The sequence below is a fragment of the Stegostoma tigrinum genome, chromosome 12 (assembly GCF_030684315.1).
Source record: "Stegostoma tigrinum isolate sSteTig4 chromosome 12, sSteTig4.hap1, whole genome shotgun sequence".
Taxonomy (NCBI): Eukaryota; Metazoa; Chordata; class Chondrichthyes; order Orectolobiformes; family Stegostomatidae; genus Stegostoma; species Stegostoma tigrinum.
Genome location: NC_081365.1, coordinates 21065620 through 21092625, shown reverse-complemented (window position 1 = coordinate 21092625; position 27006 = coordinate 21065620). Strand labels below are relative to the sequence as shown.

Genomic DNA, 27006 nt, shown 5'->3' with positions numbered 1-27006 from the left:
TTACAAAATTTAATTCCTAATTAATTCTGTTAACTAGTAGTTTTATCTTCATACACAGGATCAGCATGTGATACACTGTAGTTCTCAATCTGAAATCTCTACTTGTTGAGTTGATTACTTTCCTTTTACCATTTCATCAAGAGCATAAAGCAACTTGCACAGTTAAACAAAACACAATGGAACCGATGTAGTTCCATAACATTCAAAAGAAACATGCACAGCTGCAACATTGTTCAGGAAGACACAGACTTTACTATCTATGTTTAAGCGGAAGATTATAGTTACCTTCTCCACCAGAAGCAGCAAAGAGCGTCTCTGAAGGGCAAGGAACCCTCAAGTTGGAATCTAAATGAATGAGGACCATTATGGTTTGATTATATTCAAGGATGTACATCAAATAGAAAAGGTAATATAATTTTCTTAATTATCATGGATATGTACAATGCTATTAGCCAAGTCAAATTTTTACGTTTGAAACAATGCTTGCTGCCTACAGTCTGATTTTCCTTTAAGTGCTTAATGGGTATTCAATGGCACGATATTCTTGTTCTGTTTGGAAGTGGGGCAGTTAAAAATTAAAGCAAATGAAATCAGAATTCATCTCATTTTAATAAAACACAATGCAACATCTTCCAGAACAACACCAAGTCTACACATACATGTGCAGGCTAATAATGTATCAGGATCAATTCTTGGGCCGTGGCATGTGCTACAATTTATTTCAGCAGTGCAGGCTAATACAGCAGAAAAATCAGGCAACGGTTTATGTTTCTGATCACTACATGCAGCAGTTCAAAGAGAGGGAGGGAAAAGAAAACAAGCAGATTGGCTTGGCTGCAATTCCCACTCCGACTCATCAGTTTGCCAGCACTCACGACCAAAGTTCCTAATGCAGCATTAAACAACAATGCCACTCTGACAAAACTGGAACCCAGCAAGGAGATATGATTAGCAAAAGGAGGAATGAAATTTGACAAAATGACAAAAACTGCACATGCATTTTGTGTTAAAACATGGGAACAATTCGACAATTTTCCTTATACTTAAAATAACAACGTCGGAAACACAAAACTCTGAAGGTCCACGTGCAAAACATGACCTGCAGAACCAGCTGTGTGTTGCCAGTGATTCGTTTTTATTGAAAACATAATCAGTTGAAAGGATTAGGATAAAACTGAGACCAAAACTTTAACTGACAAGATTTTGGTTAGTATTTCGAGCTGTTACATCAAAAGCTGTTGACTAAATCAAGTCCTTTCATAAATTATTTCTTCACTGACACTGAGAAATCCAAGTAATTTAAATAGGCAAGTGAATTTGGAATTCTCTACATCAAAGCAAACAAGAAATTCCAAAGTCTCATCAGCAGGACTTCCTTGGCAAAAGATTTCAGTGCCTTTTCTTCTATTTGGTATTGTTAAAACACAGTATTGGCAGACTGTAGGGGACTGCAGACGGTCCCTTCGACAAAGCTTCCATTCCCCCTCAGTCAATTTTAGATCCTTAGGACAATTTAGGGCACAGCACATAATAACTGTGACCACAGTGTAGTTTCTTTCAAATTAATAAGTGCATTCAAGAACGGCCACAGCATGACTTCAGTTTAACCAGACAAAAACGTTGCCTATCACAGAAAAAGGTGAACATAACAGAATATGAGGGGATAACATGTAAAGCATGGGTACACTCAGTTGATAGGTTGTGCTGTGATGTTCGGAGATTGAATGTGCTGAACACAAACAATGCAGGTCATATTTCTGTTTTTGAAAATAAGAGATTTTCAATCATCAATTTTTTGTTTTAAGATGATGACCAATTTCAGGATGGGAATATTGTTGATACAATTGACATTTATGGCCTGAACGTAACTGCTCCTTGGCTTGCTGGGTCACTTCACAGGTAAAGCGTCAACCTCACTTATCATACGTGGGCCATATTCTGAAAAGCCAACAAGCTTCCTTCTCTCAAGGCTGCAAAGGAACACGATAAATTTAAGGCACTGACAGCTATCTGTAGCAACTTATACTGATTGGTCTTTTAATTCAAAATATTTGAGTTCAGATCGAAGTCCATTACTCTCATTCGACCAGCAACATACCCACTGAGGTTTTTAAGCATCTGTAGTTTGTTGTGAGCGCTTAAGCATTCTGAACTAGTTAAGCACGTGGTTCCCCTGCACATTCTCCATGTCCAAACAGAAATTTTATTTGTAGCTGGTACTGAAATAAAGTTAACAATAATTTTGAACAAAGTGTTATTGAAGATGAGCAAAAGCACGATTGTCTCATCTGTCATTGATGAATTTAAGTGCAGTCCTGATGATGAGATTACCTCTTTAAACAAAAAAGTTACCACCCTGTACTTTGGCACATTTCTAGGATTATTCTACATTTATACTAAATTATACAAAGTTATAAATGTATTTACAATACATGTATTTTAAAAAGGCAGTGTCTTTCATCTTTCATGCAAAGCACCACTGATCAATAAATACTTCTGAGTTGAGGATATTTTAGCAGAAAACAAAGATTCCAAGTGGGCTACAAAAACACAACTAGAAGTGTCAGTGAGATAATTACTGTACCTTTCCTTGGGAGAAAGGGAGGTCGAGGCGGAGCAGCCTCCTCCCTGCAAGGTTCTATAGCAGACATCAGAAAACAAAGAACAGTACAGCATGATAAAGCAAAGTAACAACAAGAGTCAAAGTGATGCACAGAAATGAGCAAAAATAGCAATGACAATGTATGACAGTGAAACAATGCTATAAGCTAACAATACACAGGAAAAAAAACAAGGCCAACAATGCAGTTGTGTGTGTGTGTGTGTGTGTGTGTGTGTGTGTGTGTGTGTGTGTGTGTGTGTGTGCGCGCGCAAGAGAGGAATTCACAGTACAATACCTTGCAGGTGCATACTTGGGACTTTTGTAGAATTCTAAAGATGAAGTTAGTGACTAAGACAGACATGTTTACTTTTTAACAACATGGGGCTGCACAAGATGCACTTTACTTGAAATCAGTTTTGGGATCACATTTCATGATTCTATTATTTACAACTCAGGATAATATATTTTAAAAATCAAACCAGTATGCTCATTTTTAGCCAGGACAGGCACAATGGAATATTTCTAATTTCACAGTAGATTAAATTCCAGAATTTGAGGTCAGTGCTTCATCCATTGTTTTTCCTCCAAGTTGAAAAACAACTTGGAATATTAAAGACTTGAATTCATACTTTGAGATTTCCTGACTAGAATGGACTCTGGATTCAGAGTACAGAAAATGCACAGTTATTATATGTAGCTTGATAGAGAACTGGTTGGCACAAATGAGTTGATAAAAGCAGGCATCGGTTTTCAGCAGTCTGGCGCTGTTAAACCCAGTTCCAGGAGTGCAAAATCTAAATGACTGAGCAAATCTACACAGGAGTTTGTTCCGTTCCCTACATTTAAAAAAAAATTATTCACAGCACGAGGTAGTCACAGGGACGTGCGCACAGAAACATACCCTTCAGCCCAACATGTCCATGCTAACTAGATAACCCCGAAATCTCACCCCATTTGCCAGCATTTGGCCCATTTCCCTCTAGACCTTTCCTATTCAGATACTCATCCAGATGCCTTTTAAATGTGTACCAGCCTCCACCATTTCGTCTTGCAGCTCATTGCATGTACCACACTCTGCATGAAAAAGTTGCCCCTGTGGTCCCTTTTCTTTCTTTCCCTTCTCACCTTAAACACACGCCTTCTAGTTTTGGATTCCCCCAGCCCAGGGAAAAGACTTAACTCATTTACCCTATCTATGCCCCTCATGATTTTATAAAGCTCTACAAGGTCACATCTCACCCTATGATGCTCCAGAGAAAATAGCCCCAGCCTATGCCTGTAGCCCAAACCCTCCACACCTGGCAACATCTTTGCAAATCTTTTCTGAACCCATGCTAGTTTCACAACATACTTCCTATAGCAGGGAGACCAGAATTACATGCAATACTTCAAAAGTGGCCAAACCAATGTCCTGTACAGCCGTAACATGACATCCCACCCCCAAACTCAATGTACTGACCAATGGCACTGGCTAGGCTAGCATTTACTGCCCGTCCCTAATTGCCCAGAGGGCAGTTAAGAATCAAGCAAATCTGTCTGGGTCCAGAGTCACGTGTAAGCCAGATCACGGAAGGACGACAGTTTCTTCCCCCACCGGAAATTAGTGAAACAGATAAGTTTCTCTGACAATCAAAAATAATTTTATGGTCACGATTAGACTCTATTTCCAGATTTTCATTGAATTCAAATTCCACCATCTGTGAAGAAGAAATTTGAACGTGGATCTCCAGAACATGACCTGGGTCTCTAGATTAATAGTCCAGTGCTAATACCTAAAGGAGACCACACTGTCCACCAATACATATTTACCCTGAAAAAGCAGGCACAGGCTGACAATAGAAAACTAACCAATTCTTAAGAATTTTTACGTTGAAAAATGCCTGAATTTCTTTTTGCTAGGACCCCAGTTTGGACATTGACTCAGAGAATTATTTACGACCAGATTACAAAAATAATTGAATTATCCAATAGCATATCTATACTTCAAGTTCTATTAATGCTGGCTTGTGTATTGTCAACAGTGACCTGCAACATCATTCACCTCTCATTTTTTGGAGCATGGGGGAAAAAAAAGCCAGAACTGCTAAATGACGAATTTCTGCAGGTAACTTTTTAAAAACAGGATAGGGGAGTGCAAACTGTGGCAGACTAGTGTGTAGTGAGAAATTTGCTGAAATAATTTTAAGCAGCACTACAAAATCTGAATGGTAACTGGACTAGGACCATTGGACAGAAGAAAGTGAAAAATGTGACACTGTGACTATTGTTGAGATATGAGTGGAGTAGAAGCTAAATGCTCCAAATCCACACAAATCTTTAAACATTCAGTTATAAAATTGATTAAAGGGCTTCTACAGTTAAGAAGTCATACATATTTTGACCCAACTTCTTTGGAAGTGTGAATTAAATAGGCTCATTTAATTCAATGAATAATGAATAGAAGGACAAAAAAAATCAGACTTATTCCATCTGATGATTATCATCTAGTATCAGTTGCTGAAAGTTAGAATTATTAATGTACAATAAATAACTGTCGAGTAATTAATGCCAGCATTAGCACTCCGTTGGACCTAGAAAATGATAGAATTTGTGAACAGTGAAATAAAAAAATGTTCAACTACATTCTAATTAAAAAAAATTCAAAATTCCTTAAGGCACGATATTACACCCCAGTGAACTATTTATGTTGCTTAATATGATCTATTCAGCACAAAAAAAGTTTTGCGAATTTTAAGCAGTAGAATGGCTGGCAATGAAGCCAGAAAGGAGGAAGGAAAATTGAGACAAATAAAAAGCAATATCTTTGAAAGTAGGGACTGGAGGTTAAAGTTTTTAACCAAGCTGAACATTAAATATTTGTCAAATACAAGTCATCACAAGATGAAGGCCAACTTAAAATAAAAAGCCACGAATGCATATTAACTTCCAAGTTGGATCCTTGTTTCTAAATTGAGACTTCTCATGGACTTCCAAGAAAATAACATTGACTTTGGTAAGGTTTTAGCTGATTGGTGATGCACAATGATACTTTTGGACAGATCTCTAGATTGCGGTAATGTTTTTTTTCCTGGTTCCAATTCTTGACGAAAGCATCAGTATGAATTCCTTACTTTGACTATTTTCACATTAGCAACACTTTAGTCTAAGTTAAACAGATATTTTTTGATACCCAAATCAACAGAGAGAAGTTTATTTTTACTCAACCTGTTTAAGCATTAATGACACCTCCACGGAAGGTGGGCTTTGCACCTTATGGCCCAGAGATAGGGACGTCATCATGAGCCACAAGAGACCCTGGAGACGAATATACACTGCTGATGACCTGTCTACATCTAACAACTGAAACACAGTGGTGAAGAACTGCAAATTCTAAAGGCAGCTCAAGCAATATCCTCAAACTGAATCAGTGATAATGGGAACTGCAGATGCTGGAGAATCCAAGATAATAAAACGTGAGGCTGGATGAACACAGCAGGCCCAGTCTAGGCCCGAAACTTCAGCTTTTGTGCTCCTGAGATGCTGCTGGGCCTGCTGTGTTCATCCAGCCTCACATTTTATTATCCTCAAACTGAAACTCCTTTTCTCAAAAAAAACTCTTCACACCAAATTCGTTCTGACTGGAGAATTAAACAGCCTGGTAATGAAATTGCAAAGAATAAAATAAAATTTTAAGTCAGCACTTGTTTGACAATTTTAGGGAAACAACATTGTGTTTTATACTTTCAACTGATGGGTCACCAATTAATCAGGGCTTTATCCTTTTTAGGCCTTCCAAAGCAGCTTTTAAACTATTTTACAAAATATTTTAATATTGGTTTATTAGTATTTAAATGTGTGCAAATCAAAGCACAACATATTTTTGTTCTTAGTAAACCTTGGTGTTAAGGGGACTGAAACAGCAACCAATTTGAAATCTCTCTATTTAATGCAAATACCTCCGACATCACAAGGAAATGAATTCATAAAAATAAAGAATTAAGAGCAAAATATTAGGTTGCAGTGCTACCTACTTCAGTTTTGTATATTAAATCTGTCATTACATAGTGGGTTGAAAACTCAACTTAAAGCAGACAATTGAGACTGCTCTTTTCTTGAAGCATCACAGTTCATCAGTTATGTACTTACCATCTCCATGTGCTGCAGATAGCTTTGAAGGTGGAGTGGTCATTCTCTTCAAGCTGGGAGGGCTTTCAGAAGAAGTAGAATCCACGCTTTAAGTGAGGGGGGGGGGGTGAGGGTGGAAAGGAAAGTGATATGTTGTAATTGTCACATCTTGAATATTTGTTTTCCAGGTGTACTGAAGATTTGTTCTAAAGCTACAACTTTCAATGTTTAAAAAAAAGTATATATAATCACCAGTAAAATAAGGCATTCATCTTTCAGTTTCAATTTAAGGAACAGAGTGGAGGAGACTTGGATTATCACCTCATTTCTGCCCTTAGGGCCAGCAGAATCAAACTTGAATTTCGGTGACATTTGTTAACTTGTGGGCGAAAGCATCAATTTTCAAAATAAGTGCCTGAGAAAGATTGCATTGCTTAAAAATGTCTTCCAAATCAAATTAATTATCAATGAAAATAGGTCTATCTAAAACATATCTGCAAAGATACTTTTCTAGTACAAGGCTTCTCGTCTGGCTCCTTCTAATTTATGCATCAGTACCACATGCTGATCTTGTGAACAAGGAGGTTGACAATTTGCTCCCAAACTTCAGCTATCAAAGCCATCTGTAATTCTCAAATTTAGCTCAATGCAGTGAAGTGCCAAGCTTTCATTCAACACCTGTTCCTGATTAACTTCTGTTCACTGCAATTTTCAACAGGTCAGAGACACAAATGCACACCTTACCATGGCAACAAACATCCAAAATTTCAAAAACAAATCAGTGTCTACTGTGTCCAGTTTGATCTGTGTTGTTTTATATGAGTCAATTATCCATGTACCCAATGCACTGGAGAACTTTGAATCTCAATCTCAAACAAAAGCTTCATTTTCTTCCAAACCCAGAACAGTCATGAGTTCTAAATCTTGTCCTTCTGTTCTTCAGAATGTATTCAAATAAACAATCCAGCATGAACACAACTGGACATGAATGGCAAAACAAGCTGCCTGAAAAATGTTTTTACAATTAGAAAGTGCTGTGAAATTTGATATTAACTTTCAACTGTCCCAAATAGATCAATATGCCAAGATTTCTGTGAAAACAGCAATGTATTTTCTTTGGGAAGTACAGCCTATTGTCTGTAACAGCACAGGAACAACATGTTTGCCAACAAGCTGCATTCTGAAAAGCCTACCATCCTCCAGTATTTTCTCTAAGCTCTACCCAAGCATCAAACTAAACTCAAAAACATGCGAGTGCTTAAGAGAATTTTGAAAATGAAGTGTTTTTTTGTTACCTATGACTTATTCAAATACTGAATTTCTTAATGAATAAACAAGCTGAGTGAGGGGGCAGAATGAAAATCTTAAACTCATATACTTGGTCTCTCAATACCATGCAATTTGCATTCCGTGGGCTGTATTTCAGTTCCACAGCTCCCAGTAGCCCACCAATGCATAGCACAAGTAGTGACTCTTCTTGTAAGCCGAGCAGGCAAGTGTTGTGAGGCTGACAAAAAAAAGCAAAACACAGCAGTGGCCTTTTGGAGAACAAGTCCACATTGTCTACAGACAGTATACAAGGTAACATTCTCACAGTCTTGACCTGATTTAATTGATTTGACAGGTTAGCACCATTAGACCAAAAAATTCAACTTTTAGTCAAGACATGAAATACTGTCCTAGGAACATAGAAGTAGGTCAGTTAACCTCTTAAGCCTACTCTGCTACTCGAGATCACGGCTGACCACCAACCTCAATGTCATCACCCATGCTGCCCACATACCTGATGTTGTTAATAATTGAAAATCACAACAAATGTCTTGAGCTGAAGACTGAACTTGCATAGCCTTCTGGAAATAGAGAATATCAAATGGACTGACCACTGTCAACTTAGGATGGACAATAAATGTTGGCCAGTGATGCATACATTTCAAGAGCAGATTTTAGATTTTAAAAAATCACCTTAATCCTAAAAGCCTTTGATTCTGACATAATAAATATTGCGATGAAGGATGTGAGATTTATATACCTTTTAGTATCATTTATTTTAATTCTGCAGTTTTTTGAAGTAATGACATGAGTTTCCTTTGGGTGTCTAAACTAGGTTGATGGTTAACTTGTAAGGGTAGCGATAGTGATTTCTTTAAAACATGATCGGGCAGTAAGTTTCAGGATGAATGGTTTTATTATTTGCATAAGATTGTACAACCAGACAGGGTAAGCAATTGTACATTAAGGCTTCAGTTAGAAACTTTTTTTTAAGCTTAGTGGAAACAGCAATAGCTTGCAAAAAAAATTTTCTGAAGGTTCCTGACCCGAAATGTCAACTTTCCTGCTCTTCTGATGCTGCCTGGCCTGCTATATTCCTCCAGCTCCACGCTGTGTAATCTCTTGTTTAAAAAAAATGTTTTTTCAGTTTGGGGCAGTTTTTCAGAAGTATTGGTACTGATGGATGTGTAAAGCAGTGCTCCTGAGAAAGGGGAAAGATAGAAAATAGACAGTAAATTGAAAGGAGGTGGTTATTAATAGTACCCGGACAAAGTGTTTGGATAAAATTCTGAAGAGTTTATTTAAAGCCAAGTGCATTTAAACTCGAAGAATGTGAAAACTCCAGCTACAGGCTCAGATTTTCCAAACTGGAAGCAGAAATCAGAGTTAAATTTAGCCTACAGAAATGTTAGAGGTGGTGATTTTTCACCAATGCAAATACAGTGTAAGAGGTGCTTTTGTGACATGTAAAATTCTTAGGATGAATGGGATATATTACAACATACTTAAAACATCTTTACATTCATATTATCGTAATTTATCTGGTTTATTCTATGTTATCTTTGTAAAATCCCAACAGAAAGAAGCCAATCAGTCCATCAAGCCTGCACTGACTCCTCTGATGAGGAGACAGGACTGTGGAATTAAGAACATAACCAGATCAGCCATGATAATAGTGTGAAGCTGGATGAACACAGCAGGCCAAGCAGCATCTCAGGAGCACAAAAGCTGACGTTTCGGGCCTAGACCCTTCATCAGAGAGGGGGATAGGGTGAGGGTTCTGGAATAAATAGGGAGAGAGGGGGAGGCGGACCGAAGATGGAGAGAAAAGAAGATAGGTGGAGACGAGAGTATAGGTGGGGAGGTAGGGAGGGGATAGGTCAGTCCAGGGAAGACGGACAGGTCAAGGAGGTGGGATGAGGTTAGTGGGTAGGAGATGGCGGTGAGGCTTGGGGTGGGAGGAAGGGATGGGTGAGAGGAAGAACAGGTCAGGGAGGCAGAGACAGGCTGGGCTGGTTTTGGGACGCAGTGGGGGGAGGGGAAGAGCTGGGCTGGTTTTGGGATGCGGTGGGGGAAGGGGAGATTTTGAAGCTGGTGAAGTCCACATTGATACCATTGGGCTGCAGTGTTCCCAAGCGGAATATGAGTTGCTGTTCCTGCAACCTTCGGGTGGCATCATTGTGGCACTGCAGGAGGCCCATGATGGACATGTCGTCTAAAGAATGGGAGGGGAAGTTGAAATGGTTCGCGACTGGGAGGTGCAGTTGTTTATTGCGAACCGAGCGGAGGTGTTCTGCAAAGCGGTCCCCAAGCCTCCACTTGGTTTCCCCAATGTAGAGGAAACCGCACCAGGTACAGTGGATACAGTATGCCACATTGGCAGATGTGCAGGTGAACCTCTGCTTAATGTGGAAAGTCATCTTGGGGCCTGGGATGGGGCTGAGGGAGGAGGTGTGGGGGCAAGTGTAGCACTTCCTGCGGTTGCGGTGGAAGGTGCCGGGTGTGGTGGGGTTGGAGGGCAGTGTGGAGCGAACAAGGGAGTCACGGAGAGAGTGGTCTCTCCGGAAAGCAGACAAGGGTGGGGTTGGAAAAATGTCTTGGGTGGTGGGGTCGGCTTGTAGATGGCGGAAGTGTCGGAGGATGATGCATTGTATCCGGAGGTTGGTGGGGTGGTGTGTGAGAACGAGGGGGATCCTCTTTGGGCGGTTGTGGTGGGGGCGGGGTGTGAGGGATGTGTTGCGGGAAACGCGGTCAAGGGCGTTCTCGACCACTGTGGGGAGAAAGTTGCGGTCCTTGAAGAACTTGGACATCTGGGATGTGCGGGAGTGGAATGCCTCATCGTGGGAGCAGAGGATCCCCCTCGTTCTCACACACCACCCCACCAACCTCCAGATACAACACATCATCCTCCGACACTTCCGCCATCTACAATCCGACCCCACCACCCAAGACATTTTTCCATCCCCCACCCTTGTCTGCTTTCCGGAGAGACCACTCTCTCCGTGACTCCCTCGTTCGCTCCACACTCCCCTCCAACCCCACCACACCCGGCACTTGCCCCCGCAACCGCAGGAAGTGCTACACTTGCCCCCACACCTCCTCCATCACCCCTATCCCAGGCCCCAAGATGACTTTCCATATTAAGCAGATGTTCACCTGCACATCTGCCAGTGTGGTATACTGCATCCACTGTACCCGGTGTGGTTTCCTCTACATTGGGGAAACCAAGTGGAGGCTTGGGGACCGCTTTGCAGAACACCTCCGCTCGGTTCGCAATAAACAACTGCACCTCCCAGTCGCGAACCATTTCAACTTCCCCTCCCATTCTTTAGACGACATGTCCATCATGGGCCTCCTGCAATGCAACAATGATGCCACCCGAAGGTTGCAGGAACAGCAACTCATATTCCGCTTGGGAACACTGCAGCCCAATGGTATCAATGTGGACTTCACCAGCTTCAAAATCTCCCCTTCCCCCACCGCATCCCAAAACCAGCCCAGTTCGTCCCCTCCCCCGACTGCGTCCCAAACCAGCCCTGCCTGTCTCTGCCTCCCTAACCTGTTCTTCCTCTCACCCATCCATTCCTCCCACCCCAAGCCACACCTCCATTTCCTACCTACTAACCTCATCGCACCTCCTTGACCTGTTAGTCTTCCCTGGACTGACCTATCCCCTCCCTACCTCCCCACCTATCTTCTTTTCTCTCCATCTTCGGTCCGCCTCCCCCTCTCTCCCTATTTATTCCAGAACCCTCACCCCATCCCCCTCTCTGAAGAAGGGTCTAGGCCCGAAACGTCAGCTTTTGTGCTCCTGAGATGCTGCTTGGCCTGCTGTGTTCATCCAGCTTCACACTTTATTATCTTGGATTCTCCAGCATCTGCAGTTCCCATTATAACAGATCAGCCATGATCTTGTTGAACAGCAGACCAATCTTCAAGGGCCTAATGGCTTACCCAGGCTCTTAATTTATCTATTCTGTCATTCCAAAGTTTGAAGTTTGTGTTGTTTGTCATAAATTTGACTACACTATAGAGACAGATACGATCAAATGAAAAAGCAACAGCTGTGGGCATTGAGCCCATGTTCTTCTCAGTTCTGATGAAGGCTACAGTGGCAATATGTTTGAAAAAGATGTCTGCTTCAAAATTTTAAGAATATCCCTATGTTGGAACTTCACTTTTCAGGAGATGGGGCCTCAGTTCCGTAAATCCAAATTCTCTCCTCACCCCTTGTCATGGATGGTCTGCATCTGCCAATTTATTCATCCTCTCAAAGAATTCGAACAAATTTGTGAGTTAAGACAGCTTGCTTCCAAATGCATTTAACTACCACATATGGAGTCAGTGCTCTTAAATCATTCCTTGTGGAACTCCTTGAGTAATGACTTCAAGTAAACCTACGCATGACATTTGTTTAAACGAAGTCGCCTGCATTTTACAGCTTCAAGTTTCATTTATCGTACTGAGATAACACATTGTATTCCAGCTCACTGGTAGAGCTCCAAAAGCTAATGGCATAGGCCAATAAACTAGAACTATTTCCCAATCAGATGATTTAATATCGGCCAGCGATTGACCTTCAAATCAAGTGTCTAGATTTCTATAAACATCTCAATTAAGGGTTCTTGTGATGCAGTGGTAGTGTTCTGACTACGAGGTCCAGGCTGTAGTCTCACCTGCTCCAAAGATGGAAAAACATCTCTGAACAGGTTGATTTGAAAATATATAAAAAGGTCTCAATTATAAAATTGAGGTGATGATTAATCAGTAAGGTTTGACTGGTATGAACTTGAAAATGCACATTTATTACACATTGCAAAAACACATGTAAAGCCCATTGCACTGGGTAGTATGAAGGGAGAGGAGTCCACCCCTTCCAAGATACTTCCAACACATGGGTCCTGGTTTCCAGCTTAAAAAATAGCCAGATATGTCAAAGTTTTAACGTGATAACTGCAGATTTTCAGAATATAGATTACATGGCTATAATGTAACACATGGCAAGCAAGATCTCAATTGTCATGCCACAGTCACCAAGGCTCCACAGAAAGGAAAGGTGTGAATTAAGTCACACAGGTATTCAAATCTTCAGCAATTCAGGTCTGGAGGCTGACCTGAAAAAATGGCACCAGACACAAGTAGCAAAGGGAAACTGTTTCCATTCTCAGCCCTCCAAAGGAGAACAGAAAACATCAAACACATCAAGCCATACACCTCAAGGACTGCAGCAGTTGGTGACAACAGCTCAACACCACACCAGCTAATGACATTTTCTTCTTTCCAGGGAAAACAAAAACAGATGCATAGCGTAGAACGGGAGATACCAGCCACAGTGCTCTGGAAAAGTTGAGTCTAAAGTTACAAATCTCAGCAGCGGGTGACTTGACACAAAGGCAAACTCAGGCAATATTATGGAAGTGAAAACAGGTGAATGACATGATCTCAGAGGCTCATCTTACTAAGAAATATGGCACCAAGGTGTAAACAAACTGGTTTAACCTGACAATGCTGCCCAGGAGAGGGATGGAATCAAGAGCTGGAAGACAGATCTTGGAATAGGATTGAAAACAATCTTCGTAATATTTAATTATAGGAAGCTGCTTCTCATCCAGTACTGTATTTCAGAAAAGCTAACTGGTAATTTAGCAAGACAGGACGGTTGTAAGTGAGGTAAATCTGGGTATCAAAGTACATGAAAGCTATCATGTGAACGCTGTATCGAATTGGAAGGACTCAAACATTGGCCTCCCTGTACCTGGAATATTAACCAACCTTTCCCTTTGAAATGCCACTCGTCTATTTTTGTCAGTCACACCCAATGTGATTCTTACTTAGTTTAGCACCTGACAAAGCATCACTCACTGTTCAACTTTTGATTTCATTAAAACTCAAACTTGATCACAAGTAACTAGGTATGCATAATATGTAGACCAAAAGATTACAATTCTTAATCCAATTACATTCGGATTTCCTTCAGAATATGAGGGACAATCAAACAGCAAATATTGCTACAGATAACAAGTTCTCAATTTTCAGGGTTTATTTTTTGCTGATATCTGTCATATTAATGTGGCAATCAGGACAGCATCAAGGAAGAGGTAACGAAGTAGTATAGTTAATACATCAAAAAAAAATGCAAGCAAACATACCTGATGGATTTTCTTACAGGTCCTGAAATGAGTTTCACGTAGGATTTGGGGAACCAGCCCTTCTGTCCATGAACTTCTCCAAACCACCACATATCCTGCTGTTCTAAAACTGTAATTATATCATTTTTGTTGAAGTTGAGGTGATTATCCTTCTTTGCCCGCCAAGGATATAATGCTTGCGCTTGAAGTCCCTCAACCTTCTCCCCCTGTCAAATAATTTGGAAGAGGAAGTCTTATACAGTATTCCAGTTCTGACTGTATTTCAGTATTTACTGATCACCACAAGCATCAACAGTCCACAATGACTGAATGACATAAGGAAAAGCAATATTTTGTTCAAGTACTTGAATGCTTTTATGTGATGTTTTAACAGGTAATTTATAAAATTTTAAGATAATTTATCAATGATCTTTCACTGACTAAACAGAGCCCTTTCCAAGCTTCTCAGCCCAGAAAAGCCACAGATGGGATTCACCTGCTTTAAAAGAAGGGAATCTAATTAAATCCATATTTTGATCCACTGCTTAGTTTCATAGACTATTTTTGCCTCATTGGGTACACTTAAGTATTAATCTGGTTCACAAAATTCAAATCAGGTTTTACCAAATAAGAATTATGAACCAAAAACAATTAAGCTCTCCAATTCATGAAAATTAACATAGGAAATTGTACTTAAATGGTTAAAATGTATAAAATTCAATACAACACCACGATCAATGCAAAACTTAACAGAGAAACATGAAATGCTTATTGCGATGGAGGGGGCAAAGGAGTGTATTATTTCAAACTAGCCGAAGATAAAAATAACAGTTTAAAATACCTAAGTGGTTTTCAATTTTCTCCTAATTTCTGTTCAGTTCTTACAGGGACGCAGTTCAATGGTCATGTTTCCCTCCATTATCTTGTTCAAATTTATACACTGCTTGCCAGTTGAGTGACGTTTGACAATCCAATTGTCACTGCATCACGAACAATCTTTTCTTCATCTGATAGCTAAAACGCACACCACTCAAAAGGGTCAGCAGTGGGAAACATAACTCATCATAACGTTAGATTACGTGGGGTGACAATCATTGTAAACTACACAAACCAGAGATAGGCTTAGGATTTTCCACATGACTGTTTCCATGCTGTATATCTCTATGACCCAAATAGTCACTCAATGTATATGGATGAACTGCTCAGTTTTCAGGAATCACCAAGACTGCGCTGGCAGAGGTTCCATGGAAATGTTACAAATATTTGGATGAATTTTCGTGCTTAGGCCAGTAAGACAGGTCAACTGAAACAGTAAAGCGTTTGACACCCAAGATACAGCACTAACCCATTCCATGCAAGGTACAAGCCAGATGGGTATAAAATAGTTGCCTCCATATTTTCAATGTAAATGTTTTAAAATGCTCATTCTGCATTAAATAAACACCTTCATACAGCCAACCTTTCTCAGTCTGAGCAAGAAATCCCATTTAGTATTCTTTTGCTGTGAACCCATTGTACCAAGAGTTGGGCTGAGTGTCCGAAGTAATTTCAGTCACCCTACAGCCATTAAAGAGACTTGTTCTTCAGCCTTGACTGAATTTGAGTCCACCACACAGAAGTAATTCAACTGTTGTCACATACTAATATTGAATCCTATCATTTTTACATTTAAGACCATAAGACCAAGGAGTGGAAGTAAGGCCATTCAGCCTATCAAGTCCACTCCACCATTTAAATCATGGCAGATGGGCATTTCAACTCTACTTCACTGCATCCCCATAGCCCTTGATTCCTTCTGAGATCAAGAATTTGTCGATCTCTGCCTTGAAGGCATCCAACGTCCCGGCCTCCACTGCACTCCGCGGCAATGAATTCCACAAGCCCATCACACTCCGGCTGAAGAAATGTCGTCTCATTTCTGTTTTAAATTTACCCCCTCTAATTCTAAGGCTGTGCCCACGGGTCCTAGTCTCCCCGCCTAACGGAAACAACTTCCCAGCGTCCACCCATTCTAAACCATACATTATCTTGTAAGTTTCTATTAGATCTCCCCTCAACCTTCTAAACCTACTCTAATGAGTACAATCCCAGGATCCTTAGCCGTTTACCATACGTTAAACCTACCATCCCAGGGATCATCCATGTGAATCTCCGCTAGACAGGCTCCAGGGCTAGTATGTCCTTCCTGAGGTGTGGGGCCCAACATTTAACAACATTTCACACCTAAACTATGGTAAGACAATGTGCTCTTTTGCATTCACTACTTACCTGGCCCAATACAGGTGATGGAGATGATCCAGACACAGCAGCTGGGGTAAAGGCTGATCTCTGCCGAGGTTGCCCTGTGCTAGGAACAGTTAATGATGGCTGTGTTGCCCAGGCATCCCAATTATCACTCTCTGGCTTCTCACTGCCTGTTGTGGGCCATCTAAGTAAAAACAAAGGACAAAGTTTGCCAAGCTGCTTTATTATACAATCTGCTATTAAAAAAAAATTCATACTGAAATGGTCTTATTCAAACTTCAACTTAGAGGAGGCCATCGTTCCATTGACCAAAGCATCCATGTAAGACTACGCCCTGCATCACTGGCATTGCCCAAACCACCAAATCTCACTTTGGTCTCTACTCCTGCTCCTGTGCACACATTCTTCACAATATGCCTGGTTTTCAAATGAGTGTTAATGCGGTCACTCATCATTATCCATGCAGATTCCACAAAGAGTTAAGAAACATTAGTGGTCTCGGCACCAAGTAAATTCCATTCCTCAGTGATTTCCCATCTCTAATCTCCATTTCAACTTGACCTTACCATCTCTTTATTGCTCATTCAGCCATGTCTTAACCTTCTTCGTGTCAACACTCCTCCAATAAATGCAGTCGCCCACTTGACATTACCATCCCAACTGGTCCTTTTTTCTCCCCGCATTGTTCAAACCAGTGACTTATAATACAGAACTGGAAAATTACTGATAAAAATGCTGCTCAAGCTTTTGTACAGATGCAAGAATACCAACTATCAAAAGGTAGGTGCTGATTGGTTGGCAAATAGACACTGTTTAGCTGCATCTTTGTCATTGAAAATATGAGTGCTAAAGCTTCTGTTCAATTGATAAAGGTACAACGGCCAGGCATATCTCCATTTCACTCGCTGGCTTTTTCTGTGTAATATAAATTGTTGTCCTCTTGAAATGCAGTAGCCTTTCATTTGTCCAAATGAGAGCAAAAGCTGTGATAGCATTTTCAGCAATATCTCCTAGTACACTTTTTGACAATTGTGTTATGGCAAAAGAATACAAAAACTAAAATATTCAAGACAAGTTTATTTTAATCACACAGAGCCAAGGATTTCAAATTCTTACATGAACTGTAATGTTTGTACCCTGAGTTGGTCAAGCTTTGACCAGTATTGTACCTTATCACATGATTTGTTGGCATTTAACTATCTTCTGCAATTAAGCTTATACTTGTTACAATTTTGAACTTATATCACTGTACTGAAGGTAATAAAGCTACTTATTTGAACGGATTTTCTAAACAAAGTTGCGGTTTAGAATGATGCAAGATTGACTGTGCAGCTTTAACTACAGCATAATAGAATATTGCTATTATAAACTGAAGCAAATAATTTATAATAAAATACCATAATTAAAATCATTAATATATCAGTTTAAAGTGCAAATTTGTCTATAAAAGCATGCACTTATCCATGTATATCAAAGTCAGTGAATAACTGTCAAAGTCTTAAGGCAATAGAAATACTGTACTTTTCCAAAATGACCAGGAGCTGGGAAAGAACTTCAAATCTAAAGACCACCCAAACTCAAAAGTAATCAGATGTTGACAACTCAGGGCTTAATTAGATCACTTTCCCAAAGAGTAACTGAGCAGTGGCCATGAAGGAAAAGACGATGTTAAAGTGAGGAGGCACTTGTTAAAGAGGGCAGCACGGTGTCTCAGTGGTTTGTACTGCAGTCTCACAGCGCCAGGGACCCGGGTTCAATTCCAGCCTCGGGTAACTGTCTGTGCAGAGTTTGCACATTCTCCTCGTGTCTGCACGGGTTTCCTCCAGGTGCTCTGGTTTCCTCCCACAGTCCAAAGATGTGCAGGCTAGGTGGATTGGCCATGCTAAGTTGCCCGTAGTGTTCAGGGGTGTGTGGGCTATAGAGTGATGGGTCTGGGTGGGATGGTCCAAGGGGCGGTTGGACTTGTTGGGCTGAAGGGCCTGTTTCCACACTGTAGGGAATCTAATCTAATCTCATACTATCATCAGTCACATTAAGCCTTCTTTAACCACCCAAGTTAACAACAGGCTGTGTGGTACTCTGAAACCATAACCCAGGAAGACTTTGAAGGGTTGATGGAAGGGATATCACAATCCTGACAGCGTAACAAAATAAATCTTAAGGCTAGAAAACATAGTGCAAAGGCTGCAGTAATATTTTTAGCTTTTGAAAAGCTTATGTGCCAACGGAAGTGCCTTTTGACGTCAAATGATTTGCTTAATTTGCACTTAACCATCTGTGTACATTCATTCAATGAAAAATATGCTTGTTATACACCAAGATGTTACAGCCCTGATTAAATAACAGCAGTTGCATTTGAGGAAGCTGAAAACTGCACACTTGTACGTACGTTGAGCTAAAATCTGCCCAATTGGAGGACACTGCGGGCTCTGTTGTTGGTTGCACAACACTTGCAGCCACTGTATGAGGTGCAATCTTTGCAGTAAGCTTCGCTCCTGATTGCAAATTTGGTGGCACTTCATTCTCCGGAATCTTCTCTGCATAGTTAGCAGGAAACCATCCAGTTTTCCCTTTGAGTTCACCTCCAAGCCATCCCGGTTCTCCGGTCTGACTTTCATCCACCTGTCAAAAACAATTTTGCAGCATTGAAATGAGGCGTAATTTTCAAGGTCCAAAACAAGAAGTGCGTCAAAAAGAGCAGACTAGAGTTGGGCCTAAAATATCCTCATAGCTTTATCCAAGATTAGAATTTAGTCTAACTTAGCAGCTAAACCTTAGCTACTACATTTGAATTACAATTTAAGGGCGAGGGGGGGGGCGCGCGCGCGAGAGAGAGAGAGGGCGCGCGAGAGAGAGAGAGGGCGCGCGAGAGAGAGAGAGGGCGCGCGAGAGAGAGAGAGGGCGCGCGAGAGAGAGAGAGGGCGCGCGAGAGAGAGAGAGGGCGCGCGAGAGAGAGAGAGGGCGCGCGAGAGAGAGGGCGCGAGAGAGAGAGGGCGCGCGCACAACAGAGAGAGAGAGAGAGAGAGAGCACGAGAGAGAGAGAGAGCACGAGGGAGAGAGCACGAGAGAGAAATAGAGAGCGAGAGAGCGAGAGAGCGAGAGAGCGAGAGAGCGAGAGAGCGAGAGAGCGAGAGAGCGAGAGAGCGAGAGAGCGAGAGAGCGAGAGAGCGAGAGAGCGAGAGAGCGAGAGAGCGAGAGAAAGAGAGAGCGAGAGAAAGAGAGAGCGAGAGAAAGAGAGAGCGAGAGAAAGAGAGAGCGAGAGAAAGAGAGAGCGAGAGAAAGAGAGAGCGAGAGAAAGAGGGAGAGGGGGAGGGAGGGGGAGGGAGGGGGAGGGAGGGGGAGGGAGGGGGAGGGAGGGGGAGGGAGGGGGAGGGGGAGGGGGAGGGGGAGGGGGAGGGGGAGGGGGAGGGGGAGGGGGAGGGGGAGGGGGAGGGGGAGGGGGAGGGGGAGGGGGAGGGGGAGGGGGAGGGGGAGAGAGAAAGCACGAGAGAGAGAGAGAGAGAGAGAGAGAGAGAGAGAGAGAGAGAGAGAGAGAGAGAGAGAGAGAGAGAGAAAAGAGAGAAAGAAAGAAAGCACGAGGGAGCGCGAGAGAGAGGATTTTGAAAAATGCTAGCAGGTGAAATTACAGATCGACATCACAAACATACATCACTGACACATGAAAATGCACCATTCCCATCTCATCACCACATTTAGTTTTCTGAATATAGGCAATATGCCTTCCTTTGGGAGATTAAATTCCCAGTTATTAAAACAACTAAGCCCTAAATTAACTCTGCACAAATTATTTGTCTCTAAGTATTAATTTGCTAGAAGCACCGACTCACTCCCATTTGAATTTGTCCCTAATTGCCATATTCTCTTAGTTTTGGCATTTTAAAATGTGGTATAAGAAATTAAAGAGACGGTAGCTACTTTCCACATTAGAAAGTTCGCAGTTCACAATCATGGCGTTTCCACTACAAGGGCAACTGTCAAGGCTCTGAGAATTACCCTTCATGTGAAACACATGGCAATTTTGTCGCAGATTCGTCTGCTTGGAACTTAAATCAAACATAAGTCAAGACAAATAAATAATTGAAAGAGAATTTCATCCTTTGCCTCGGGGACACAAATAAAGTGTGACAGTATCACAGTCATCGCTCAGCTAAACATTACAACCAATTTAGACAGAGTTACACTTGAAATTTGGATGTCAGCTATCTCTTTACTTGTTTCGTAGTATAGAATCTGAGTACATCACCAAACAAAGACATGTTGTTGAAGCTTTGCTTGTACTCATCAGGACAGTTTGCAAGAAACACCAAGGTAAATGGAAAATGTTTAGCTGTACACAAAGATAGTACAGAATGGACTACCCTGTCCTGGGTAGAAATATTGCCAATGATGACTAACTGGTAAGTGCCAAGCTTTGTTTAAAACGTTAGACCAGTTAGGTGGGTGTTGGATTAGTCAAGGCATTACCCTGAGAAATGCGAACTCAGAAATGGCTGTCAATTACTTTGTTGAGTTATAGGAGGAGCCTTGTGCATATATGTTTTCACAGTCTGCAAGGACAGTAGCCTCAGTATCAATATGCAGCTTCCAGCATGTACAAGTGTGCCACACGTGAGGCAGACAGACAACCCTAAAATAGTTGTCAATTCTTTGCATGGTCAGCATTCTTTAGCAAATGCTGTCCACTGCCCCGAGTAGCAGTGATTTGCTGTCTGCTCTGTGCTCTTTCCAGTCACCATCTCTTCTTTAGTTCACAAGTTTTTGGTTGGAAGTTACATGTAAAAATATTCAGGGCCCTGTTCCTTGCGCCAAGAAAACAAAAGCACACTGTGATGTAGGTTCTCAATAGGTTAACTCAACAAAACAGGCGACAGTTTGCCATTCTCTGGTTAATTTCTAAGGGCAGTTTGTGGACTCATAAGGCGGCACAGCTAGCTTAAAATTTCAACACCGCTTGACGGTCAACTGTGAGTCATCACTTATCTTACACCTTGAAGGCTCCACCTTCTCCCCTCAGTTTAGGTATGATGACCCTCAAGTTAAATCACCAGTCATCTCCTTCTAATGAGAAGAGTGCAGCCTTCTGGTGCTGGGGGACTGTGGTGACTTGGCCTTTTACTTGGTAAATCTCCAATGACAACACATCCAATTAAGAAACTATTCAATAACCAATCAACAAGTCTCTTAACATACAGTACAAAATGTTACTCCTACCTTACATTAGCATTCCTTACAAATTGTCCTGTTAGGTACATTATGAAAAGCTTGGATAAAACCTCTCTTTTTCTAAAACATACACCTTCGAAACAACCCAGTGTATCTGCCCAGGGGTAAGTGTTGTTACACAATATCAGCATTCAGATGAGTCTAAGTGTATCATTGTGCCAGTAATCAATCATTCACTTGAACAATAAGCACCAACAGCTGAGCACAATAAGTACAGTATTCATCATAAGTAAGGGCATGGATTTCAAGTTTGACCAAAAATTTGTTTGGAAATTCCAAATTCAAACCCAAAAGAAATAAAAATCTCAAAACTTTAACACATATTTTGATGTAGCCATGATAAACAAGGGCCCGTCACATTATTTCACGAGTCCTTTGAGTGCAGAGACAACTGTGCAAGTTGTTCAGAGATAATGGGAACTGCAGATGCTGGAGATTCCAAGATAATAAAATGTGAGGCTGGATGAACACAGCAGGCCAAGCAGCATCTCAGGAGCACAAAAGCTGACGTTTCGGGCCTAGACCCTTCATCAGAGAGGGGGATGGGGGGAGGGAACTGGAATAAATAGGGAGAGAGGGGGAGGCGGACCGAAGATGGAGAGCAAAGAAGATAGGTGGAGAGGGTGTAGGTGGGGAGGTAGGGAGGGGATAGGTCAGTCCAGGGAAGACGGACAGGTCAAGGAGGTGGGATGAGATTAGTAGGTAGCTGGGGGTGTGGCTTGGGGTGGGAGGAAGGGATGGGAGAGAGGAAGAACCGGTTAGGGAGGCAGAGACAGGTTGGACTGGTTTTGGGATGCAGTGGGTGGGGGGGGAAGACAACCAGCCCACAACCAGCCCAGCTCTTCCCCCCCACCCACTGCATCCCAAAACCAGTCCAACCTGTCTCTGCCTCCCTAACCGGTTCTTCCTCTCACCCATCCCTTCCTCCCACCCCAAGCCGCACCCCCAGCTACCTACTAATCTCATCCCACCTCCTTGACCTGTCCGTCTTCCCTGGACTGACCTATCCCCTCCCTACCTCCCCACCTACACCCTCTCCACCTATCTTCTTTGCTCTCCATCTTCGGTCCGCCTCCCCCTCTCTCCCTATTTATTCCAGTTCCCTCCCCCCATCCCCCTCTCTGATGAAGGGTCTAGGCCCGAAACGTCAGCTTTTGTGCTCCTGAGATGCTGCTTGGCCTGCTGTGTTCATCCAGCCTCACATTTTATTATCTGTGCAAGTTGTTCGTTAGCTCGCCGAGCTGGTTGCTCTGTGGTGTGCACACGTTTTGTTATTCTGCTAGGCAACATCATCAATGTGACCGCTAATCGAAGCTTTGGTGTTCTGCTTCCTTCTGGATTTACACGATCCTCTGGTGAGAAGCTCTTGTCACTTACGGATCTGTTGTTTTAGCAGCAGTATGTATACGGTGTCCGTTTCGATGTGTTTGTTAACGGAGTCCCATGTTGAGAACCAGGCTTCCAGAAATTCCCTTTTATGTCTGGTGTTCATTTGTCCCAGTAGAACTGACGACCCTCATTGTCTGCATGTGTTCAGACAAGTGAATATCAGTCGTGCCTTTTCACCGCCAGCTGGTGTTTGTGTATCCTGGTTGTCAGCTTCCTCCCAGTTTGTCCAATGTAATGTTTATTGCACTCACTGCATGGGATTCTGTATATCACATTGGTCTTGCTTGCTGTCGGTATGAGGTCTTTAGTCTTTGGTAACATTTGGCACAGTGTTGCTTTAGGTTTGTGTGCAATCATGATCGTATGCGGTCTTAGGAGTCTGGTTGTCACTTCTGAAATAATTTTTGATGCAGGATAGTGTTGCTGTTGTACCATGTCCTCGGACTGTCATTTTGTTTTATACGCATCCTCGGATGAAGCTTCTTGGGTATCCACTGTCAATCAAAAAACTGTGTGTAGGTGTTCCTCTTCCATTCTCTGGGTGTTGGATGCGGCTTGTTTAAATAGTGTCTTAATGCAGCTCTGTTTATGAACACCGGGGTGGCTGCTGTTGAAGTTAAGGATTCAGTCCGTGTGTATGGCCTTCCTGTACACCTGTGTCTAAAATCAGCCATTAGTCAGTCTCTCTACCATTATATTTAAAAACAAGAGCTGTTTGTAATTTTTCTTCCTCTCCAGTGAAATTTACGTTTGCGAAGATGTTGTTGACAAGTTGGTGGGTTTCTTCTACTTTTGTGCATTTGATTATTAACAATGTGCCATCCATGCATCTTACCCAGAGTTTCCATTGGATTATAGGAAGGATTGTAGAAATTACCATAAGACTCCTAAGACATAAGATCATGATTGCATACAATACTGGAGCAACACTGTGCCAAATATTATCAAAGATAAAGATAAGATATGGGGTCTAACAAGACCAACACAACATACAGAATCCCATGCAGCAAATGCAATAAACATTACATTGTACAAACCGGAGGAAACTGACGAACAGGATACACAAGCATTAGCTGTCAGTAAAAGTCATGGCCAATATTCACTTGTCTCAATACATAGCGACAATGAGAGCCATCAGTTTGACTGATGAACACCAGACATGCAAGGGAATTTCTGGAAGCCTGGTTCTCAACACATTAACACATACATAGAAGCAGGCCCCATATACAGACTGCTGCTACAACAACAGAACCAGAAGTGACAAGACCATCACACCAGAGAATCAAATAAATTTGGAAGGAAGCAGGACACTAACGCTTCCATTGGAGGTCGCACTAATGATGTTGCCGAAATGGATAACGAAATATCTGCATACCACAGAACAACCAGCTTGGTGAGCTAATAAACAACTGCATCCCCAACCCAAGCTACAAATTTTGGCTAAGACCTTAAAAAAACTATGCAAGTACACAAAACAATTCACCTGTCCACCTCCCCCCACCCCACTCCCCAAAATAACGCTGCAACCGACTTACCCATTCCCCTTTAACCTCCAACATGAAAGCAAAAGATCAAAAGTTACAAAATCTCATTAGCATTTCAAAGAAAGACCGGATTTCAAAATGCTTTTTTGAACAGTTAGAACTGGGTATTGGGAGATGTACAGACAGGACAGGATTACTACTAACATCTGACCCATGCGGTGGTTTTGCCATTTGGTGGTAAAAACATAGCCCAGAAGAAATACAAAAATTTAAATTGGGTGCAGACGGTAGTACAATTCTATGTTGTCACATGAAACTCCGAAGGTGGTAAGCAGCACAGAAATAGTGATATAGTGATTCCAAAGGATGATGTCAAATGAAATTGAGAAGACAAGTTAAAATTAATGAGGAAGGCAAAATTAAAACTAAACGAAATTCTTCATGCAAAGGGTGCTCTACATATTCAATGTATATTTAGGCAGTACAGTCCAAATATACAACCATAGGAACTAACTAGGAATGGATGGTACACTGAGATGAAGACAAAGACACACTCTGAAGAGACCTAAACTATTCTTTCCATTTCCCTTTTGATCATCTGAGTTTTTAAATTTGTGTTTGAGTGCAGAATTTTTCACTGTGGCGGCATACCCTAATTTCAAATCAGTTTCTGTGACACAAATTCATACTTCAAAATGATGATTGACGCTCTTATATACTGAGAGCTTCAGCTGCAAAGATTTATGCAAGTGAACCGCTCCAATTGCTATGAAGTATATTTCTTAAAAAGTAATAATCCAGAAGAGTGGTGTAAACCAGATATTACCATATTCTGGCTCCGGCTGTGAAATGCTAGCAGCTGAAGTAAATATTTGAATATTTAAAGCTATCAATCTGAAGAGTCACGTCATGTGCTGTAACCATTTCTAGACTTGTATAAAATTGTACAAATGCTTTACTTCCAGTAGTGCCAAGAAATGTTCTGGAGAAAGGAAGAAGTGTGGTGGTGGTGCTGGCAGGAAGAATTGAATCATGCAAGATGAAATTGTACTCAAAGTTAAAAAAGTCTTTTTGCCCCATCTAAATCTGATATTAAATTTTCAGAGTGGATAGTGTTTTTTCCAATAATCCTGTACATTCTATTCAATATATGCTTAAAATAATGAAAGAAAACTTTTAGGAAATGGGCAAATTATATGTGGCAATTAACAGATGAAGAACCTTTTTCTGCCAATAGATTAATTACAGAAATTTTTCTGGCTTTGAGAAATGTTATAGATCTAAATAATATTCACATAAGGTACTAATGCAGGATTGAAACAATTTCAACATTTACACAGGAAATGAGTACATTGTTACAAAAAACTTTCTTACTGCTACTCAAACAGAAGACTTATCATACAGCATGCAGTCACACAACGCACAAAATTATACCACTATCTGAAATCATTGATACAGAAATTTCTTTTGGATAGTTACAAATAATTAAGTCTTAAACTCTGGAGGGAAAAATACACATCAAGTTAAAAACAAGATTAAAACTGAAAGAACTGTGGATGCTGTAAAATCAGGAACAAAAGCAAAGTTGCTGGAAAACTCAATGGGTCAGGCAGTATCTGTGACAGTACAAAGAGTTAATGTTTCAGGTCCGATGACTCTTCCTCAGAGCCGTTCTGAGGAAGGGTTACCGACCCGAAACTTTAACTGTTTTTTTTCTTCACAGATGCTGCCAGACCTGCTGAGGTTTTCCAGCAACTTTGCTTTTGTTAAAAACAAGATTGTTCAGTTCAGCCTTGCATCTTTAACACCACTAGCTACAGAAAGTGCTGCAGAAACTCAGCAAGTCTGGCGGCATCTATGAAGAAGAAGCACAGTTAACATTTTGAGTCCTGTGACACTTCTCCAGCCTGAGTTTGAGTTTCTCCAGCGCCTTCTATTTTTGTTTCAGATTTGCAGCATCCACAGTTCTTTATTTATAATGTTTCACAGACTGTTTCTCAAACAGTCAGAGCGCTTACCATTATGACATCTCCAGGATAAATAGTAACCTCATCATGGCTCCTAGCCTCAAATGGATACAATGCTCTATAATATACAACCTTAACGCCATCTTGATCAGTATTTACAGATGAAGGTTTTTCTATTGGAAGGGAGAAAAATAGGGAGTAATTAATTTTGCAGTATTTTTTAAAACAAAAGGAGATCTTCCACAAACAACAGCTTCAAGCAAGACAGAATTTTTGTTACAGCACGCATACCTCGAAGATTTGGAAATTTCACTCCATCTTTAGTGTATGAACAATAACCACAGCTGTAACATATTAGCCTGAACAATGCTGGAGCACTGCTGAAGGAATTCCACATATCAATGTGGTTCTGTCAAGTTTAGATGTGGACTTGTTCCTGTTGTGATCCTGTTAGTTGCAATCTCAATTCACTTCAAAATACCAAATCTGCAATCTAAATTGATCCGACACCAGAGACTAGGATGACAGTTCAAAAGAGAAAGCTGAAGGTTTTTGCCAGCATTTTTAAACTAAAATGCTCAGTGGGCAGTTCCAAT

General features: G+C 41.3%; 1 protein-coding gene across 5 annotated transcripts in view; it reads right to left on the bottom strand.

Moving 5' to 3' along the window:
* itsn1 (intersectin 1 (SH3 domain protein)) overlaps positions 1 to 27006 on the bottom strand; it is a 217143-nt gene that overhangs the window by 74646 nt on the left and 115491 nt on the right. For 4 of the 5 annotated variants that reach the window (XM_059650194.1, XM_059650193.1, XM_059650196.1 and 1 more), the window contains 7 exons: positions 26462 to 26583; positions 18737 to 18969; positions 16372 to 16531; positions 14125 to 14330; positions 6728 to 6813; positions 2585 to 2638; positions 286 to 345 (listed from right to left, as the gene is read on the bottom strand). In XM_059650194.1, coding sequence (XP_059506177.1) covers positions 286 to 345; positions 2585 to 2638; positions 6728 to 6813; positions 14125 to 14330; positions 16372 to 16531; positions 18737 to 18969; positions 26462 to 26583 — 921 coding nt within the window. The remainder of the gene's footprint in view (positions 1 to 285; positions 346 to 2584; positions 2639 to 6727; positions 6814 to 14124; positions 14331 to 16371; positions 16532 to 18736; positions 18970 to 26461; positions 26584 to 27006) is intronic. The other variant, XM_059650197.1, reaches the window with a different exon arrangement.